Below are 23,143 nucleotides of genomic sequence, written 5' to 3' on the forward strand. Positions count from 1 at the left end.
TCCTTGGCCTGGAGTCAGTGAAGCACGATAAGACAGACTGGGTCCTTTCAATGGTTGTCGGCTTCCCTAAAGGAGAAGAAATAATTAAGAGCACCCGCTTTCTCTCCATTCCTCCATACCCAGCCTCAAGTCCAACCTCTAAGTGATTCTGCTCTATCAAATAATAGGTGATGACAGACAGTACATTATGTAGATCCTTGTCTTATTTCTTGGCAATAGTCATGATGCCTCCTATAAACTCAATAATCCTCTATTTCAAACTAGTCATCAGTGTCAATCTAGCATCTGGGGACAAGAAATGTGCGCTGAGCATATAACTCATGATTACTGACAGGAAAGACAGCATAGAACCAAACTGCACCTTGATCAGTGCCATTCATGCTACAATGCCCTGCAGTAAACTTTAGATTGTGTCTCTAAAATCTTAGTTAAAAAATGTGGTGCTGGAAAAACACAGCAGGTCAGGCAGCATCCGAGGAGCAGGAGAAGAAGGGTTATGCCCGAAACGTCAATTCTCCTGCTCCTCGGATGCTGCCTGGCCTGCTGTGTTTTTCCAGCACCACATTTTTCAACTCTGGTACTCCAGCATCTGCAGTCCTCACTTTTTCCTCTCTAAAATCTCACCCATTTATTACATGATCTCTAGATTTGTCCTTCAAAGGGACCAACCTTTGAATGTACCTGGATATGATGATGTGCAGGAAAAATTCCCTTTGCGCTCCAATTTCTCACTTCTCACCCTATTAAGCTTTTTCAGCAGCCATTAAACATGCTCGGTTTACTTTTTGGCATAAACTGTTATTCACAGCTATTTTAAAAACTTGAATGATCCCTCCAACACAATGCAACAATTGTGTATCTTACTAAGGTTTTGACACACATAACAATAATTCTCTCCAATTGTAAACTATCTTTAATTCACCTTACCTTGAAAATGAGGCAAACTGACAGAAGACAAATAAGAACAATAAGTATCAATATTTCATTTATCTTCAAAATTAGCAATGAACAATTGAACATCACCCTGAAGTGAAGTCCTGGCACCTGACCCCTATGCTGTATTCCCTGGTTAGTATTTCTATGAGGTAATTCACCATGCCTGAAGCTTGGGATTTAAAAGGCTTCATAAACCCACATGACACACTTAGTTTGCATTCAAAGCACCCCAAGGCTTGCACCACAACCATTATATCTGTTTTGCAACCCAGTGTGTGCATAAATTCTTTGTATACATTCAGCAGTTTACTTCTGTTCTGTTTAAGTCATCATCTGTGTCATCTACCTCGGCACTGGGATTCTCCTTTTGGGAAGCTGACAACCATTGAAAGGACCCGGTCTGTCTTATCGTGCTTCACTGACTCCAGGCCAAGGAAATAAAGTTGATTCTCCTGGAGTAGATGGTAAATCCCTGATGCATCTCAGCCTAAGATTACCCATTTCGATGTTCTCTGATACTCCTGGTATTTATTTTCCCACTAGTTACTGGATGCATTCTCCCCGTATTGATCTGTCTAACCAACCCTTTAACATGCCGGTGGTGTCAGTTTCTGTTATGATGCCTGTAAGGATAGGGTTTTGTGACACATCCATTGTGCTACCCTCCTCTTCGGATGCTAACTTAATGGAACTACCCATGAATGCCAACTCAAAGCAGCTATGTATCCTGAAATAGCTAAGAACAGTTTATGCCAATAAGTAAACAGAGAGTATTTAATGGCTGCTGAAAAGGCTTAATAGGGTGAGAAGTGTGAAATTGGAGTGCAAAGGGAAACATTACAAACATGTGAAATAGCAGAATATGTGCCATGGAAATAGAACATTTGGCCCGAGCAGCTCATACAGATGTTGCACTGCTCTCAAGCATTCTTGGATTGTTCCTTATCTAAATCTATTGTCACAACCCTTTTTTTCTCTCTATGTTTCTCTAACTTACTCCTAACTGACTATATATCCTTCACTTCAATAATATGACTACTTTGTGGCTGCACAGTCTTATCACTCTTCAGATGAAGTTTCTTATGAATTCTGCTTTGGATTTTTTGGTCACTAACTTATGCTGATGTTTCTTTCAGTTTCTTTAAAGGAAGTTGGCATTACTGGCTAGATCATCATTGGTGAGCATCTCTACCCTAGTTACCCTGGAGAAAGTGGTAGTGAGCTGTCTTCTTGAACTGCTGCAGTCCTTATGATTTAGTGACACCCACAATGTATGTTCTTTTACACAAGAGGAAACATTTTTTTTTAATCTACTTGATCAAAATCTTTGATTATTTTGAATAAGTCTATAAGAGCAACCTGCATGAATTTTACAAGATAGAAAAGACTCAATCTATCCATGATGGAAGAGGTGTGCAGAACTGAAGAATAAATAATACAAGGATATTGCAGATTTGACACCACACATGGGCACAGACTAATTTTCCTCCAACCCAGTGATAAAATTATACAGAGAGAAAGAAAGAGTAAATGTCAAAGTGGAATGTTTTAGTAGCTCTTGCTGTTCATACACCAGCCTTTGCAGCTATCCAAATCACCATCTGTGACCTCTACAGTAGGTCTCCATATAAGCATTCCCAATCAGAATAGGTAACTATTGCAAACTGTGAACACAAGTGAAAACCAATTAAAACTTTTTTTATTACTTCAGTCTGTAGCAACACCACAGAAGATCAATTATTTATCATTAAGTACTGCTATATATATAGAAAGTGTTTTTTTTATGGCTCTTTCTCTTGCTGTGCTAATATGTCAATGTTTCCATGGTTTCAACGTGTTTTCTATCTAAAGGATAGCTAGCATGAAACCACACTGCGAAATAGAAGCTTGGCAAATTTAATATTCATATTAAGTGTCCCTATCCACAATTTTAACAGCAGAGCTAATCAATTAAAATCAATACACTATTACCACACATGATGACTTGTGCTTCCCAGATGACAATTAATGTTAACCTAAGTTAGACAGATCTTCCAATGTGCTCCCCAGTTGATTCTCTTTATAATTGTGATCACAGATGATGAAGATGTAGAATTAAGATAAAGATCTATTATTAATTAAAAGAGTAATTTTAATTTTTCAAAAGAATACTTTCTTCATCTGTCATGAAACCCATTTCTTCTTTTGCAGTTCTCTTAATGCAATGCATACTGCATTTAGTCGGCAGAATTGGGGTCTGGTGTAAATCGGTTCTAAATGATAAATCAGGCCAACAGAGTAAAGTGCTATTAGCTCCAATATAGATTTATTTTTTAAAAATGTGTCTTGAAAAATGTGTGAACCTGAATTCTCAGCATCTTGTTGTATTGCTGTGAAACATAAACAACTTACAGCTATGAAATAAAGCTCAACAACATTTTTTCAAAACATAAAGCAACTCAAATTATCATAGAAGATTATTTTGATCATTCACAGACGTATGTTTAATGAACTTAAATTAATTTGAGCCATAAAGATGCACATATTATTAGTATACTAACATCATAAACAATACATCTTATAACTTAGCTAGGTTTATATATGAAATGACAATGGTGGGTAATTTAGGGGTGATACGGTGGCTCAGTGGTTCGCACTGCTGCCTAATAGCGCCAGGGATCCACTTTTGATTCCAGCCTTGGGCAATGGTCTTTGTGGAGATTGTACATTCTCCCTGTGTCTGCGTGGGTTTCCTCCACGCAGGTTAGGTAGATTGGCCATGCTGTGTTGCCCCTAGTGTTCAGGGATGTGTAGGTTAGGTGCATTAGTCTGGGATAAATTTAGAGTAACAGGGTATGGGAATTGATCTGGTGGATTACATTTTGGAGGGTTGGTGTGGACTTGGGCTGAAGGGCCTGTTTCCACATTGTAGGCATTCTATAAAAAGATCTTGTATCTTTGCTGTTTGTGGCATATTATGGGTATCTCATGAAAAAAACAAAATGAAGGATGCAGCAATCCTCTCAAAGGCAAACCTCATTAAGCACCATTAACTTTGGTACTGGGGCATGTGCATGTTTGTAGGTTGGAAAATGAATAAATAATTGACATTTTCAGTAGGGTGAGGCAGCCAAAATCAGAAGAACAGTGAAATGCAAAGTTTGGATCTGAGAAGCACTTTGATCAAGGGAAATGGTCACTGAATCTGTGGGCAGGCTTATTATAATGACAATAATTTTCTACAGTGGCCTGGCAACAGGCATCACATTAAAAACAGTAACCCTCAAAACCAATATTTGATAACCATTTCATAAGTGGCACTTATGGCAAAAATTTGCCCAAAGTGGATTGTTTTTTTGAGCCACAAGCAAATATGTGCCATACAAACCTCTTTCATTCCTGATGGACTTGATTAGCTGTATGTCCATAATGTCATATAGGCGGAGAGGTGCTTTTGTTTAGGGGGATATTTTGATTGGTTTGGTCTGTCAGAGTAAGACTGTAAGACATAGGAACAGAAGTAGCCATTCAGCCCATTGACTCTGCTCTGATTTTCCATGTGATCATGACTGAATTGATGAGCCTCAACTCCACTCTCCCGATAACTCTTGATTCCTTTACTGCTTAAAAATTTGCCGATCTCAGCCTTGAATATACTTAATTGCCCAGCCTCAACAGCCTCTGCAGTAAAGAATTCCAAAAATTCACTGTCCTCTGAGAGAAGAAATTCCTTCTCAGCTTTAAGTGTGCAAAGCCTTCTGGGTCTCTGTTCCTAGACATTCCCATAAAGGGAGGCCTTTCCCATAAATTAGTTGAATTTTGTGTTTTCTTGTACAGTTAATACTGATTGCTGGAATTTGTGGCTTATTATTCAGTAAATATTTCAGAAAACCTTTTTTTTTGAAAACATAAAACTACATCAAATTATCTTCGAAGCATATTTCGATCTTTCACAGATGTATGTTTAATAAACTTAAATTAATTTGAGCAAAATGATACAAATGATATTATTGGTATACTAAAATCATAAACAATAAATCTTATAACTTAGCTACATTTATATATAAAACAACAGTAGTTGGTATTTTAGGAACTACAGTTGGAATGTAAAAAATTTCTTTTGCTGATTTTGGGTAACTGAGTCTTCCACAGGCTAACAGTTGTGAATTTTTTTGATATTCAAAAATAATTCTCTGTTGATTAGTTTTAATGTGAAGATTTATTCAATCAAACATATAAACCTGATGATGTATTGTAAGATCACTGTTGGAAAATCATATAACCTGTGAATTATTGCTTCCCCTTCACAGGCAGTTGACACTAATTTGGCAGCTGTTGACAGTCACTGGATCTTCATCAATGAGGTAATTGAAATCAAGTGGATCAAGATGTACTATGCCATAGAAATTTGCCAAATATCAGTGTACTTTATATTTCTCATTATACTACATGCTGATAACCTGTCTGACTAGAAACTACTTCATAAAAACAGGATTGTAGAAAGATTGGGGAGTCTTACAGATTTATGCTTTTATAGATTTATTATGGTATGCATTGTATGAGGTTGTCTTTACTATTTTTAAATACCATTGAACTTCAACCATTTAATTAAATCATAGAATGGCACACAAATTCAAAATTATTGCTGATTATGCAGGAAATGTATGAGCTTGGCACTATGCTATCTTCATTTGTTTATATTTATGTACAGAAATTGCCTAAGTTTTAGACCTTCGGGCTTGTTGTGCCATTCATTCAGCTCTGGTCAATCCACCTTTGGTGTGTTTCTCCAAATATCCTTATTGAAAGAAAGTCTATCAGTGCATTCTTAAAAGTTTCAAATGATACCACATCCACTGCTTTCTGGGGAAGATAATGCTGGATCTTTAATGTTCCTGAAGAAGGGCTGATGCCCGAAACGTCGATTCTCCTGTTCCTTGGATGCTGCCTGACCTGCTGCGCTTTTCCAGCAACACATTTTCAGCTCTTTAGTGTTTGCTCCAACTTGTTTAACATACTTCTCAATTTCATTTTTTGAATGGTCTAGGTTTCATTTTAAGATTGTTGCCCCTGTTTAGGCTCAGAGATTATAGTTTTTTTTGATGACAGAATTGTCTTTTAAACACCTCAATTAGGTCAAAACGTAATCTTCTGTCCTCAGGTAGAATCAAGCTTCATAGTGTGGCAATAATGAAAGAATTGTTGAAATTTGTATGATGTGTAAAAGTACTTTACAGCTCAAATGTAATTGTAAAATGTAGTAATCAAGTCATCAGCATTAGTAAACAGAGTTGATAAATGTATGTTAGATGGCTAGACAAAATGGATCAGGTTTTCACCTGAAATAAGGCTTAAGTGATGTAAAGCTGACAACAAATGCAAGGAGCTTTTGAAGATCTTTATTGCAAAAATTGATCACCCATTTTTCCATGTTCACCAGAAAAATGTTTCTCTCAAGCTTCCCTAGTTCCTTAGATCTACCCATGTTAATTTCGCATTTTTATTATTATATGAAAATAAGATTTGGTTGCAGGGTTGGGGAGGGGAAAAGTCCAGCAATCGGGAAAGCAAGTGAGCAAGATTAGGCATCTCCTCATAAAATATCCCACCTTATCAAGCTATCAAACATCTCATAATCCACCACCATAACAACAACAATGTGTTGCTTCACAGTGAGTTTTTTTTATTCATAGTTTGTGAATGTCACAGGCTAGGTTAGCATTTATTAATTATTTCTAATTGTCCTCAAGAAGGTGATTCTGAACTACTGTCTTAAATCACTGGAGTTTCTCTGGTAAGGTGTACACATTGTATTGTATAGGATAGAATTCCAAGATGATGACACAGTCCTTGGGGTGGGGGCGGGAGGTTGCTTACTTGCAGGAGATAGTGTTCTCAAATCCCTGTTGCCATAATTCTTCAAGGTGGTACATTTGGAAGTTGTTCTTGCAGGAACCTTGGCAAGTTACTGTTGTGTACTTTACTGCTGCCAATGTGCTTCCATAATCGATAGATTCAATGTTAAAACAGATATTTGTAGTACCAATAAGTTATACTTTTTTCCTGGATTGTTGTTAAGTTTTCTGAGTGTTGTGAAGGCTGCGCTTAACTAGAGAAGTGGAGAATAGTCACATTCCTTATTTGTGCCTTGTATTGGCGAATAGACTTTGGGGAAACATGAGGTTGAGTTACTCTTGGCAGAATTCATAGTCCCAGACCTGTTCTTGTAGCCATAGTAGTTATATTGATTTGATCCCAACTTATGTTATTACTGGACAAATCAGGTCCCAGAATAAAACCCAGCATGATAGACCATATTTAACAAAATGCGGTGTGTGGGCACTCAAATGTCCTTTAACAGAACACAGGTTTATTACACAAAAGAAAGAAAATGGACTAACTAAAATCCGTCTACTTTTACGAAGTAGTTAAGAGCTCAACACAAATATCAAAACAAAACTTCAACATATTTTCCAACACTGTCCATCACAGAGATTAAAGTTAAAGAAAGTAAACCTCTATTTCAACTTTGTACATAACTGACTCCTTAGAGATTCTTTCCCAAGGCCAGTGAAGACAATCTTACAATTTCCTGAGTCTGTTAACAATAACTTGCAAATTTCTATCCAACTACCTTGGTCAGAAGGCTGCACAAACAAGATAGTTTTGCCAAAATAACTGACTTCCATGAACCCCTGCTAGGAGAGAAACAAAAACTTGTTCCTGAATTCAACTGTGCTGTTTTCTCAACTGAACTGAAGACAAAGTTAATTTTTATCCTGATTGTCAAAAATTCAAAACCTCTTTCCATAACAGGACAGAGATCTGCAGTTGCAAGTTTTGCACATTTCTGGTCTTGGGTCACAGTTCCAGAATGATTTGGTGAAGTTATTGAAAAAAAAAATTCACAGCATTAAGCAAAATCCAACTGCCTTTTTAAAAAAATCCAAATTCTGAAGATAATGATAATATATGTTATACATATTTATACTGTATAGCAAGTCTCAGTTAGGTTTCTGCTCAGTGGTAATTCCTAGGATTTGACGTATAGTTGATGCAGTTGAATGTTAAAGGAAGAAAGTTAGATTCCCACTTGGAGATGATCATTGTCTGACACTTTTCTGGTTTAATACTAATTGCCCCCAATCAGTTAAACCTTAAATAATGTCCAGACTTTGCTGCAGATGAACATAGATGTTTCAGAGTCTGAGGAGTTGCAAAAGGTGCTGAACACTGTGGGTGGAATGATCGGTAAGCACTTCTCTGCTTCTGATCTTATGATGGGAGATAGGTCATTGACACAACTGAAGATGATCAACCTAGGAAACTGTAGGGTGTGTGTGTGTGTGTGTGTGTGTGTGTGTGTGTGTGTGTGTGTGTGTGTGTGTGTGTGTGTGAACTTTTCTCCCTTTGTTCAAATATTAATTTTCTTATTTATACTCATCCAGTCTTTAAACCCCAGAGTACCAACTAAACCTCTGATTCTCCAGTTATTTGCCTCCTTGAAGAAGCTCACTTTGACCAAATATGATCTCAGCTTCTTTCATTCCCATGTTTCAGTGTCTGATTGATAAACTTTGATAAAATGTTTGAATATTTTTCTACATCGAGAGTTATATAAATGTCGGTTCATGTAGGATAGGTAGACCAGAATCAAGCCATTTAACCCAACTTGTCTGTGTTAGTTTTTATGTTCCACATCAACTTCCTCCCATTCCACTCATCGCAGCTTTTCATCATAAATTTCTTTAAAAGCTTTTGGAGATCAGATGAGGAGGCATTTAACGTAATGGTTATAAGATCATTCATACATAACAGAACAAGACAAATCTATTTTGTAGTTCTTCTTTAAGGTAGTTCTTTCTTCCTAAATATTATTGGCTACAATAGACTTGGGATGTCTTCCCATTGTTTCCTATTTCATCTGTATACCTGTGTGCCAGATTCTCTCTATCACTTTTTATCTTCTGAAGCCGGGGTGTTGTTGTATTCTAGTAGTACCATCATGTGTGATCATGTTATTTCATTTGGACATGGACCCATGAACCAGATACCCACAATACCCAAATAGCCTGTCTTTAACTTTTTTCCTGTATAAACATTTGCTGGATTTAATAACCATTACCCTCAGTTTGTTATAGCTCCATAGTCCATGGATGTATATTTTTCAAAATATATCCTTTGATTTCCACTACTTAACATATTTTGACATCTGTCCTACTTCATTTCTACTATTTACACTACCAATTTGTACTACAGTGTGAGTTTGATTTGACTCAAACTACTCAGACATATGGCTTAAGCATGCATTTAGAATTAACTGTTCATCAACCAGTAACTCATACAAATTACGCATTCAGTGTGCCACGAGTTCAGCACGAGTTGGTATATAACATTAGCATACTCATCAAATAAATATTAAAATGAAATGGGTGTTCAAAATCCAGTGACCAGGTAATTACTGGAATACAAACAATAACTGCCAAATTCTTTTGTAAGGTGCCCATGCTGGCAAATGAGGGTTACAGCTGCATCCCAAATTTCTTTTAACCCTTGCCTATATCTCTATGCTGAGCAAAGTTAAAGATGATTTTATCTTAGTGGACCCCATTTAATGCCAAAAATGGGACCTGAGCCTATTTTCTTCAGCCATGGACATTGTTATGCCTATATAGCATATCTTGCAGAATTTATAGGAACATCCTCTGAACAGCAGATTATTTTGCCAACCTGAACCTGAAAGGACCAAGTACAAAAGAAAATCACATATTTGATTGAAGTTCACCAAGTTCATAAAAAATAATAAATATTAGAACTATCCACAAGAGTTCATTTTTTTAATGATTGGAAATATAGTTTACTTTTAGTGCACATCATCTGGGTCATAAGAGCTCAATTTCCAGCTCATAATGAATGACAGTGTGTATGGAAGAGTGTAAGTGTGTGTAAGTGTATTTGTGTAGCCCTTTAAATTGATCAGAGATTTCAAGTACTTGTTTTTTTTTGACAAATCCTGACTGGGTTTGTGCTCATTCTTGCCACGAAGAGATTCTTTTGGAAGTGTGCAGGTCTCTAAATTTAAGTCACAACAGCATTGAGACCAGCTATGGATCTCTGTTATCAAATAACCTGCTACCATTCACTGTCAGAGCTCACAAAAGCCCGTCTGCTTTTCCAATAATGCATTGGAGAATCCCTAGCTCTTCTTGCACAATTCCTTGCAGAACAAAATCTCCACGGATAAAACATACGAGGAAAAATTGATAGCAAGAACTATTGTAAATAAAATGATTCATGCTAGCTTAAATAAGTTGATTTTTTTAATTTCCAAGTGGAATCAGAAAGCGTGGCAATTCCTTTTAAAAACGAATGACGCAGGTCAATAATTCATAAGGTGTCCCATTGGAGAGGCAGTCTATTGACTGAGAATTGGATCTGATGACTGAAAAAAAAAGTATATCATAGCATTTGTTATTAAATTCAATGTGTAACAAATTGAAAGAGAATTCAGAGCTTCAAATGACATGAGCCCTGAAAATCTGCCACATCACTCACCTGGGACTTTTGATACTGAATCAAATCTGTTACTGCCTATTAAAGTAACTAAATATGAATCAAACTCCACTTTCATTTGTTATCAATCAGCACTGACAAAGGCCCTGCAAAAATGATCAGTAAGGTTACTCACAATTTTGAAACCCACATCATTTAATCCATGAGCAGCTGATGTGTGTGTGAATGAAGCATGGTTCAGAATGCCGACTTACATAAGATGCTGCACATATGTGATGCGCCTTGTCAGATCTGAAGGCATTTTTGCAAATAACACTGTAACACTCATCTCCACAATTAAGAGGGTTATATGTTTGTCTCTTTTCTATGAAAGAATTTTTCAAAAATTTTCCATTTGAGATGTTTGGTTCAACCAACCTCACCAATTAATTACTTCAAATGCAATATAGGAATGACACCCTGCCTTTGCCTTGTGACAACTAGCTACACTCCACCTACCCCCTTCTCAACCCGAGCCACTAGCCCTGATTCTCCTAACCCAAGCCCCTCTAGAGATCTTATTCTCCTCCAGATCCACCTAACCTCTTCTCTCCCCCAGTCCTAACTAGACCATCCATACTTAGTTTCTTCTTTCATCTGGACCCACGTTGAGTTCAGCTCTCTCCTTCCGTGGTCTTGACCCATGCTAGACCCAACCAGGGCCATTGGATCCAACCCAATTCCCACCCACTCAACCATGCTAAGAGATTTTGAGAGAGTAATTCACTGATTTTCCGAGAGGTGCAGTTATGACTATGTCAACACTCAACGTATTTTCATGCTAATTGCAAACCAGCCGCATTTTACTATAAGACAAAAGCAGTATAGGAGAGGAAACACATATGCAACATTTTGCTTCAGATGTGCAGGTGTGTTTCTCTGGCTTACTGGTATTGTTAAAATAATATACTTTCTTATACACCATGTAAGATAAGCAATACAGGAGACAGCCATCATTCTTTTCAGATGCACAGTAGTCTATTAAGAGCAGTGATACCTGAGGTTGGAATTTCCTAAGATGGTGATCATGACCCCAAGTCAGATTCTGAGCTGAAATATTGTGACCACCAGTTCCACAATTGCAATAACTGACACTACTCTACCAGCTCAAATGGAACTTCACCCTTCTACTGTTTCCTCAATGTCCTCCACTCCCCTCTCCTCAACCCTATGAGAGGTCTATGGTAATTTACTATAAATTACCAAATGGTAATTTACAAGCCTCAAAATGGGGTAACAAATTATAGGAGACACTGCCTTAGGTGATAATCAATCAATAAATTCTTTGGTTGAATGCAATAAAGTGAGTATTAATGGTTGGAATTCAGGGCACAAAATATTTTTCTTTCTGTTTGAAAGCTCTTAGCGTTTGTTATTTTTGGGACATTTTTTGGTTTTGGGCCAGTTTTTAATCTTCAGTTAAGTCTTTTATTAGTCGGTCACATAGGTCAGTTGGTCCTAAGAGATAGGCGACTGCCATTCCGAAGGGACGGGCGATGGCCTCCCTTGCCCTCAGCCGATCGAAAGGGAGTCGGGTTCAGATCCCCGAATCCGGGGTGGCGGAGTTGGGCGCCTCACGGTGTCCAGTGCGGTAACGCAAACGATCCCAGACAAGCCCCCAAGTTTACTGTGGTAGAAATTAAATCGACTTGACTCAAATGTTAGCAAGAGCAAAGAAAGGAGCTTTAATTAAATTCTGCAGATGCCTCAATGTAAGGGGTCCCAGAGCATAATTCAGATACTCATCTTATACTGTTTCTTATCTCACGCTCAAGGGCAAAAACTGGGAAAACTCAAGTTGTTATTCTCTCATCCCCTGGTCTTGGACATAACAGTTCTTCAGCTTTTGCTGAATTCGGCTGACGCAAGGTCAAGTTGGATGTTACAAATTTCAAACAGAGACAAACTGGTTGCAAACCTCATCAAAATATTGTTTACAAAGCTCAGCGCAGCATTAAATTTTAGAAAAGCATTCTCTTTCAAATTTCACAGTAAATGTGACATTTCTTAATTTTCCATTACAGTAACATTAGCTTCTATTCAAGTTTACATGTAGGGTAATTGGAATCACACAGAAGCAAAATAAGAAGAATTCATCAATATCCACACTAATTATAAAGTCTCAGCTTCAAGCCACAAAACACTAGGAAAGATTAATTTCATAGACAAAACTGTATTTAAATTTTCATAAGGCAACAGATATAACAACATTTTTTTGTCCCCAAAGTAACTGATAGTGAAAAAGCCATCCCCCTCCTAATTGGTATAGTGACAATCTTAATCTCATTTTTATCTGTATTTTTATATCGTATTCACAATGCTGGAATGTTTTAATCAAGCAGTTACTATTCCTTCTACTGCCTTTTTAGAGCTGATTACAGTAGTGCCCACTGCACTTTCCTACAGAGTACTGATGGAACAATTGCAGCCTTAAGTTAGAGACTGTACTTTCATGTCAAGTTAACTCCGTGATTTCAAGCCTTCTTAGGCTACATAGTAAGTCAGAGTTTCTAAATTCTACAGCACCTAACACACTTCTTCACTCTTCAAAACCTGTCCACCACGTACAGACGCAAGCCAGGCATGTGATGGAATACTGTCCACTTGGTTGAGTAAGTGCAGCTCCAATAACACTCCAGTAGCTTGGTACCGTAGATGCTGCCCACTTGATTAGCACACAAAGTAGCACCTTAAACATTCACTCCCTTCATCATCAATGCACAGTGGAAGCAGTGTATTCCATGTAAAGACTGATTTTATTGAATTAAAATTCCACCAGCTGCTGTGGTGATGTTTGAACAAGTGCCCCCCATAGCATATAGTTTGAGTGGTTTTAGAACATAGAACATTACAGCGCAGTACAGGCCCTTCAGCCCTCGATGTTGCGCCACCCTGTCATACTAATCTGAAGCCCATCCCACTTACACTATTCCATGAACGTCCATTTGCCTGTCCAATGACGACTTAAATGCACTTAAACTTGGCAAATCTACTACCGTTGCAGGCAAAGCATTCCATACCCTTACTACTCTCTGAGTAAAGAAACTACCTCTGACATCTGTCTTATACCTATCTCCCCTCATTTTAAAGTTGTGTCCCCTTGTGTTTGCCGTCCCCATACTTGGAAAAATGCTCTCCCTGTCCACCCTATCTAACCCTCTGATTATCTTGTATGTCTCTATTAAGTGATTATATAATTTAAACTCAAATTCCAATATTAATTTGGTCATTTGATACTTAAACCAAAAAGGCAAAAGGAGAAAGTCTAGTGTAGTAACTCAAGAAACTTGTCTCATGTCTCTGTCATGTCCTAATGCCTCAAGTGTGTTCCACACCCAGATGGAAGCAGGATACCTTCAAATCTCTCATGCATGCTATGATCACTGAAAACTGTTGCATATTAACTTGTCCAAGCCAAAACCTACTGGTATATGACAGGCAAGACATAAAGACATATTGCTAGTTGGTTTAAGAGATGCTTGATCATAATTTTAAGGGTGATGGCGTTGACAGATTTCTACCCACAGTATTTGGTAGAATCCTAACAGTGCAGAGAGAGGCCATTTGGCTTATTGGGTATTCACTGGCCCACCGAAGAGGATTCCACCCAGACACAACTCTATCCCAGTAACCCCGTATTTAACAAGGCCGATCCACCTGACCTGCACATCTTTGGACTGTGGGAGGAAACCAGAGCACCCAATGGAAACCCACTCAGATACAGTGAGAGTGTACAACCTTTGCAAAACAGTCACCCAAGGCTGGAATCAATCCCAGTTCCCAAATGCTGTGAAACAGGAGTACTAATCACTGAGCCACTGTGCTGCATAGTCTCCTAACTGGTTCCTTAAGGTGCCAACTATCCCTGAGTTTGAAATCTTCTTTACCTTTGTGAAAAGAAATAGCACAGAGAGACCCACAGGACCTACAGATTGATATCTTTGAGTTCATATCTCAATCTTCACTTAATTGATGATGTTCCCATTAAATCAGACACTTATTTGTTAGTACTTATTCTTCCTGTGGTTGAATGCTTAGAAATATTTTATGTTACACTTTAAACTTTTAAGACAAAACTAACACAGAATGTACTAATGTCTACAGTTTGTAATACAAGATATGTTAAAGTCGAAAGGATTATACAATTACAAAAATAAACTATTACAAGTTTAACTCTGATACAAAGGTCACATTTAGTCAATTGTTATTCTTATAATATACTAGTACAAGGACACAGTAGTGGTTATGATTCCTTGATAGGGGTTAACAAGCAGAGCAATATACAATGTCTATCTTATACAACTTTAAAATTAAAAATCATTCAACACCCGGTTATAGTCTGGACCTGAAACTTATCCTTACAGCTATGGGTCTAAACATTAGACTTCGATTGTAATCCCAACATATATTTGTTAACTGAATCTAAGCAGAGTCACATGAGTTAGTGTCAAGATCTGCATTAGCTACTGTTACGCAGAATAAATAAAATATTAGATTTATCAATGAACATATCTTAATTGTCTGATTATTATTAAACAAAATTAGTTGTGAATGTTAGCTTTCCTATGAATCCTGCAACCCTCAGTCTGTGCTCTTGGTTACCAATGTAGTGACATTATCACTACATTCTTACCTTGCCTTGTAGCTCTCACGTGTCCCACTGACCAGTTTGTAGATCCCCTGCCCAACTTCCCATACCCTCTATAACCTTCCATTTTTACCCACCCTCCTTTCTTGCTCCTTTTTAGGGGTAGCACGGTGGCTCAGTGGTTAGCACAGCTACCTCACAGCTCCAGGGACCTGGGTTTGATTCCAGCCTCGGGCAACTGTCTGTGTGGAATTTGCATGTTCTCCCCATGTCTGTGTGGTCTTCCTCTGGATGCTCCGGTTTCCTCCCACAGTTCAAAGATGTGCAGGTTAGGTGAATGAGCTGTGCTAAATTGCCCATTGTGTTCAGGGCAGTGTAAGTTAGGTGCATTAGTCAGGGCTAAACATAGAGTAGGGGGAATGGGTCTGGATGAGTTTCTCTTCGGAGAGTCTGTGTGCACCTGTTGGGCCGAAGGGCTTGTTTTCACACTGTACGGATTCTATTTAATGATTTTTCCCAACCCTCCTCAGATGAGAGTGAATTTTCCTAGGTGATTTGGTAATCTTATGTGTGATATGCCTGTCATCTATTGAGCATACTGAGCACAATTGAGGTGTTCCTCCATGTGCCCAATGCTTATATGATTCTTAAAACTCCAGTTACTCTTGCACCCTACTTTAAACCTTGTCCTCTCAGCAAGAAGGAAGCAGAAGGAGGAGTTCCTATTTTACAGTTGACCCAATGAAACAGAATGTCAACCAGAGCAAAATTACATTGAACTTGTAGCATAGAAATCGGTCCTTTTGACCAACTGGTTTGTGCCAATGATTCTGCTTCTCACAAGTCTCCTCCCACCCTTTTTCACATAGTGCTATCAGTCTGTCATCTATGCCATTCCAGCCTGTCAGATAACTTTAAAATCAGATTTGTTAAATCACCTCCTCCCCCCCCCCCCGCTCCAAAACTCACAATACAGATATATTCAAATCAACCTGTTTGGATGTGGTATGACACACCTCAAGAACATGTGGGTTTCAACCGCAGATCTTCTGACCCAGAGACTAGAGCGCTACAAGAGCCTTGCAATCACTGATTTGAAATTTGCTGATAAATTAGATCATAGTATTTTCAGAGATAAAGTACAATTTACTATTATTTCTAGACACTTGTGGCGAGTAACTCCATCCTCAAATACTTGAAATGCTAATTGTGAGAGGACTCCCCAGACAATCTTTGGCAAGAACATATTTGCTTGTGAAGCCCCTGAGATCAGCATGACCTTAGGTCACTGTGGTCTTACTGTGGGACAATGTACAGAAATTAACACGGTCATTTTCAAACCGAGCTTCACTGCTGTGGACGCTAAAAACAATTGCATTTGCAGTTTAATCTTATTTTAACTAGATAAATATTGTGGAAAGTGGAGCCGGGATTTTTTGAGAACTTAATTAATGCAGTTGTGAACGTTTATACTCATTGCTGTCACTGCTAAATAGTGTCATTAAAAAAAGTAGCACAATTCTTGAAATGTTGTCAAATTGGCTTTTAGGTGCACTGTTTTATATATAGCCTCAGAATTTACATTGGAGTATAATAAGTGTAATCTAGCATGCTTTTAAAATCTGTTTTTCTCATTGTCTCATGATAGTGTGAGATTTATAAAATAACTATTTGTTCTCCTACCAATGTTTACTCCATAGTTGTTGCTGCTTTTAAATTGTATAAATTAGCTGCTGGACATAAGTTAATGTTCATCAGAGGAATTAATTAAATAGAATTAAGCATTGTTATGTTTTGGGGGATTTCTTAATGAGTAAATAATGATGTACAGTAATTGTAGAAGATCATGCGAGGAGCAGCATCGGCCATATCTAACAGAGGTGCCAATCTAAAAAAGCTGCAGCAGAAATGGCATACATGCTAAAAGGGAAAGCCACATACTAGACAGAGTTAAATGATCCCACAACCAACAGATTAGATCATGGCTCTTCAATCTTACAAATGAACAACTGAACAGCTAAAGTTTCATCTCCATGAACATCCCATTCATCAAAGATGGTCCAGCTGAGCACATCAATCCATAAAAGCAAGGGTGAAGCATTTGCAACCATCTTCAACCAGAAGTACAGACTGTTTGATTAATTTCAGCTCCTCCTGAGGGCCCCACCATCACGAATATCAGTTCACAGCCAATTCAGGTAACTCTGTAAGACATCAAGAAATGGCTTAGTACTTTGGATATTCAACAGATTATTGGCCTTGAAAAAATCCAAACTGCAGTATTAAACACAATAGTGCTGTGCTGCAGACCTAGCTATACCTTCACCCAAGCCATTCCAACATAGTCACACACTCGCATCATTCTAAAAATGTGGAAAATCTCCTATCCTGTGCTCAAAATCCATCTACTCTGAATTTTTAGCAAAATATAAGGCAATGTTCATGACACGTACAGAGCAATGATCTCTCACTGAAGTCAAGTTTTCATTCCACCAGCTCAATTAGTTGGTTATAAATTGATGGACAGATGAAGATAATGACCTCATTGCAGTCTTGGATGAAATCTAAACAGGATAGCTAAATTCCAGAGGTGAGAGAATGACCTTGTCATCAAGCAATATTTTACTAGATGTGACACCAAGGAACTCTAATAAAATTGAAATCACTGCAAATCAGACGGCAATCGCTTTCCATGGTTAGGATCATACTGAGAACAAAAACAAATGATTTTTATTATTAAATGTCAAGCATCACTGCAGAAGTTCCTCAGCATAGTACCTTGAATGGAACCACCTTCAGACCTCAGATGTGGAGATGTTTGCTGACGTTTGTATAATTCACAACTTCTCAGATATACTATCAGTCCACATCCATATGCAGCAAACCTGGACCACATTCCGGGTTGGCTAATAAGTAGCAAGTAGCATTCGCGAGAATAATTATCATCTCCAATAAGAATGACTCCAACAATCTCTCCTTCACACCTAACTGCAATAATCATTGAAATCCTTAATTATCAATATTCCAGTAGTCACCATTGATGAAAAACTCATCTGAATCTGTTAAATAAATACCGTGGCCGCAAGAACAGGACAGAACCTGAGATTTCACTGATTGGTGCCACATATCTGAATTCCCACAGTCTGACCATCATCTGAAAATGAACAACTCAATGTTATTACAGAGTACTCTTTACTTGCTAACATGAGTTTACTTGCTAACTGGGACCTTTAATTTTGATAAAATAATAATCTTGAGCTTCAGTAATATTCAAGAAACATGACACCATTCAACATAAAGAAGCTCACTTGATTGTACCCACTACCACCTTCACCCTCACATTTGCATTGTTCACTCTTTTTACCATTGGAACACTGTGTTGCAATGTGTAACATCTACAAGGTGTATTCAACAAATGCCGAAGGTTTCTTTCAGAGCAGCTTCCAAACCTGCCACCTTAACTTTCTCAGAAGAACAAGGGCATTAGGAACATGTTCTCCTGCACGGCACACACCGTCTTGAGTTGGAACTATATCACCATTCTTTTGCCATCACTGGGTTAAAATCCTGGAGCTCCTTCCCTATCAGCACCATGGATGTGCCAACAACACACAAACTTCAACAAGTCAAGATGGCTTGCCAGCACCTTCTCAAGGAGAATTAGGAATGGGTCATATATCTTGATACTCTTATATAATGATGAATTACAACTGTATTTTGTTCAATGTGAAAGAAAAATATGATTTCATATAGATTTTAATCAACTCCACTATGAAACTGCTTTCATACGGGGGCCTTTAATTTCGATAAAAATAATAATCCCAAGATTAAATTTCAATGCGGTGCTGAAATTCACAAACAAAGTATTGAAATCTTTTGCAGAAGTCAACAGTTGAAGTATTGTTTTACCCAATGGTTACACAGTTCACAATCTGTTGCTGTACTTAATGTGTGATCTTATATTTATTCTCTCTGTGAATTATGGAGGAATTTGCTTGTACAAGATCAGCAGTATGCAGTTGTTGTATGCTCGCCAAGCTGAGAATTTGGTTTGCAGACGTTTTGCCCCCTTTCTAGGTGACATCCTCAGTGCTGTGGAGCCTCCTGCGAAGCACTGCTGGTCTGTGTTGGATGGAATTTATTTTGTTTCATTCTCACTGCTTCCAATTGGCAGTTCCGGCTGTTCGTTGCAGTGGTCGGTAAATTGGGTCTCGGTCAATGTGTTTATGGATGGAGTCTGTGGAAGAGAACCAAGCTTTTAGGAATTCTCTTGCTGTCCTCAGTTTGGCTTGTCCTATCATGGTTGTGTGTCCCAGTTGAATTTGTGGTCCTCGCCTTCTATGTATATAGATACTAAGGATAGTTGAATTATAACAGCAACCATCCAAACACACTCAAGAGAAGCTGCATTAGAATCCTGTTCAAAAGGGCTACAACACTCTGCAACACTTCCAACCTGCAAAGAAAAGAACACCTCGACAAAGTCTTTACCATGAACGGATACCACCGCAACTTCATCCACAGATGCCTAGCAGACAAACAATGTGACAAGGACATACCCTGACCCAACATACTAACACTCTACTTTATATAAAGTACATCGTGAAACTGACAGCCAGACTCCTCCAGCCACTTGGATTTGTGACAGCACATAAACTGACAGCCACACTCAGACAACAACTTACCAGAACAAAATACTCAATACCTGTAATGCGCAGGACAAATGTGGTGAATAAGATTTCATGCAGAGACTGCATAAGCCACTATACAAGAAAAACACGCAGACAATTAGTGATCCACATTCATGAACATCAACTAGCCACTAAATGGCATGACCAGCTGTCCCTATTATCTATACACACAGATGACAAGGACCAGAAATTCCACTGGGACAATATAACAATAATCGGAAAAGCCATACAGAGGGCAGCCAGAGAGTTTCTAAAAGCATGGCACTCATCCATGGACTCTATCAATAAACACATTGATCTCGACCCAATTTACCACCCACTGCAACAAACAACTGGAACCGGCAACGGGAAGCAACAGGAACAAAACCAAATAAATTCCAACCAACACAGTACAGCAGCTCTTCACAGGAGGCTCCATGGCACTGAGGATGTCACCTAGAAAGGGGATGAAGCATCTGCAAACCAACTTCCCAGCTCAGCAAACACATCCACAACCACTGTAACTGCCACCTGAGCTACAAATCTTTACACAAACCTTGATCAGCAAGATAACTGTCTTACTTATGCTGTTTGTTGCCAATTTAGCAATTGCAGTGAATTCCAGGCAAAATATTATCATGTTATGTATTTCATTTGAAAGGTTGGGTTTTTGATTGGATTCTAAAATATAAATAGTAATCTGTATTATAATATAATGTGAGAAGGCAGCAAATCCCGATGCCCGTCTTGCAATGAGCATCTTTAATCACCTTGAATTCCTTGCCTGTTCAGTCGCTAGCAACAGTAAAGATCTAGCCTGTCTAGATCAATTAGGATGTAACAGAAAGAAGCAATTGGTTAGAGGGTGGCACGGTGGCACAGTGGTTAGCACTGCTGCCTCATAGTGCCAGAGACCCAGGTTCAATTCCCACCTCGGACGACTGTCTGTGTGGAGTTTGCACATTCTCCCCGTATCTGTGTGCGTTTCCTCCGGGTGCTCCAGTTTCCTCCCACAATCCAAAAGATGTGCAGGTTAGGTGAATTGGCCATGCTAAATTGCCCTAGTGTTAGGTGTAGGGGAATGGGTCTGGGTGGGTTGCTCTTTGGAGGGTCTGTATAGACTTGTTGGGCTGAAAGGCCTGTTTCCACACTGTAAGTAGTCTAATCTAATCAAGTAAGAAGGAGTCAGTGTCAAAGCCATTGCTGAGCCCACAACTTGCTGAGGGCTCCTTAGCAGTTGATGCCAGGAATTCAATCTCACAGAACACAGTTTGATTGTGTTGCACAGTATTTAGTTATATAAACTGAAGTTATGCTAATCTGCCTGTGAAACAGCAGGATGTCTATGGAAGATTTCACAGCTTGAATCTGCTGTGCAATCCCATGGAAAGTGTGGTCAGATTTCACCGGAGTGTAATTCCAAATCCAGAGTCCTAAATTCAGCCACAGGTCCCCAAATGAATGTTCTAACTGTAGCTCTAGAGAAGTTGTGCATCAACATGCAATGTAATTTCTCAACATCATTCACAATATTGGGACTTGTATTGAGACAGCTGTGACGTAAGAATTCAACAGTGGGCTGCTCAATGTATAAATTTCTGGCATGCTGTGAAAATGCTGCACAGCAGGCTGCACTTCAAGACAATGCAACGTTCTATCACCCAGCTGTCTGCTTTAGATGTCTCCAGATGCACCATAAACGTACAAGCCAAGACAGCTACTGCAGCTGTATACAATGTATGATGGCTGCAGTTGTTCGACCATCTGTTAACACTGCACAAACATGTTCTGAATCACTTCTATCTTTTGAAGCAAATGTTGAAAACAATGCAGCTATCCACCTTACTTTGTGTTACACTGAGAAATTGTACATGGTTTGGAGGAGTATGGCACACACCACCTACTGTCAAAAAGGAGAAGCATCAACATTTCAGAACAGGTGGATTCATGGCCTTTAATAATGCACAATGTGTCTTTGCTGGTATGTCAGAATGAAGAGGTCTAATGTGTTGTCAAATTCATAGGATCAAATATGTGATGTGCACTAGCTGGAAGGATTGGTTCTTTAATTCAATGTAGGAAATGTTAAATAAGGTGAGCAATGATAGATTACTCTAAACAGAAGGGAATCAGAAATTGTGCTCTGGAGCCACTTGCGGTGTGTACTGAGGATGCCTCTGAGCAAAGGATTTCTTGATGATCTCTTTGTTCCTGAGTCCTGAAGTGTCTGCAGCATCACCGGAGGCATTTTTGTCTGCAGAAGGTTTGCCATTCAGCGCAAGTTATAATCAGTCTGGTGTAGACCTCTCTAATTGAATCATGACATTTATGTGGCATTTTTCTGGTGCTATTTAGGATGCTTTACTTAGTTGTTATATCTGAGATATTATACATGATGTCATACCAATGTAACAAGGCTTTGTTACCTACAAGCAATTTTGATGTATCTTACTTCATGGAAGAAATCAAAAAGAACCACATTTAGAAGGATCAGTTCTTTACGATCATTTTTATATATTAACTTTATTGTACAGAATCACTTCTTCGTTACTGGCAATACATTGAGTTGACAAAGCTGAAACAGTTGTCTAAAGGTGTTGTCAAAACACCATGAATGCCACCTATTGAATTATTAGCCTTGGGTGTATCCCCACCTTTGGGATGATGTCACCAAAACAGATGAGTACCCTATCTTGCTGTAAAGTAGAGCAGTAACCTGACAAATACAAATCTGCACTGTATCCTGGCTGATACTACAGAAATCCATTGTGACTGCCTGAAATTAGCCTGGAGCATCCAAATTGGATACAGGCTTCACCTTCGACAGAGCTGAGTGGGGAGATTAGGGTGTCACCCTATTTTATCTTGGAAGCACACTAGTTTACAGAACGACACTCCTTCATCAGGTGATCACCTTCATCACCTGATGAAGGAGTGTCGCTCCGAAAGCTAGTGTGCTTCCAGTTAAACGTGTTGGACTATAACCTGGTGTTGTGTGATTTTTAACTTTGTACACCCCAATCCAACACCGGCATCTCCAAATCATGTATTTTATCTTGGGAAGCTACAAATCTGGAGTGGGGGGAGTTCAAATTTCCAGCTAGTCAAAATAGCTCAAGCAATCCCTATTTCATGTCTGCTGAATATCAGAATAAATGTTTTAAAAATAACATCACAGCTGTCATACCTGTCAAACTGTTCACAATCTTCACGCTCAGATGCTCCTCACTTCTGTGTGTTCCAGCTGATCCCAGGAATAAATGTATTCATTTCTAATTCTGGTGTAATTTAAGTGCATTAAAGTCAGACTGATACAGTCCATGTCCAAATGCAGCAATACCTGAACATTACCCAGGACATTAAGAAATGGCAAGTTACATTTGTGACACATAAATGGCAGGCAATAAGTATTTTCATC

The 23,143-nt window shown here is 38.6% G+C and overlaps 1 protein-coding gene across 4 annotated transcripts in view; it reads left to right on the forward strand.

Annotated features, from left to right (window-relative positions):
* The window catches only part of LOC140492110 (glutamate receptor ionotropic, delta-2-like), a 546,695-nt gene that overhangs the window by 327,663 nt on the left and 195,889 nt on the right, over nucleotides 1–23,143 (forward strand). For all 4 annotated transcript variants that reach the window (XM_072590871.1, XM_072590873.1, XM_072590872.1 and 1 more), the window contains exon 5: nucleotides 5,226–5,279. In XM_072590871.1, the coding sequence (XP_072446972.1) occupies nucleotides 5,226–5,279 (54 nt within the window). The remainder of the gene's footprint in view (nucleotides 1–5,225; nucleotides 5,280–23,143) is intronic.

Source organism: Chiloscyllium punctatum, chromosome 20, assembly GCF_047496795.1.
Source record: "Chiloscyllium punctatum isolate Juve2018m chromosome 20, sChiPun1.3, whole genome shotgun sequence".
NCBI lineage: Eukaryota > Metazoa > Chordata > Chondrichthyes > Orectolobiformes > Hemiscylliidae > Chiloscyllium > Chiloscyllium punctatum.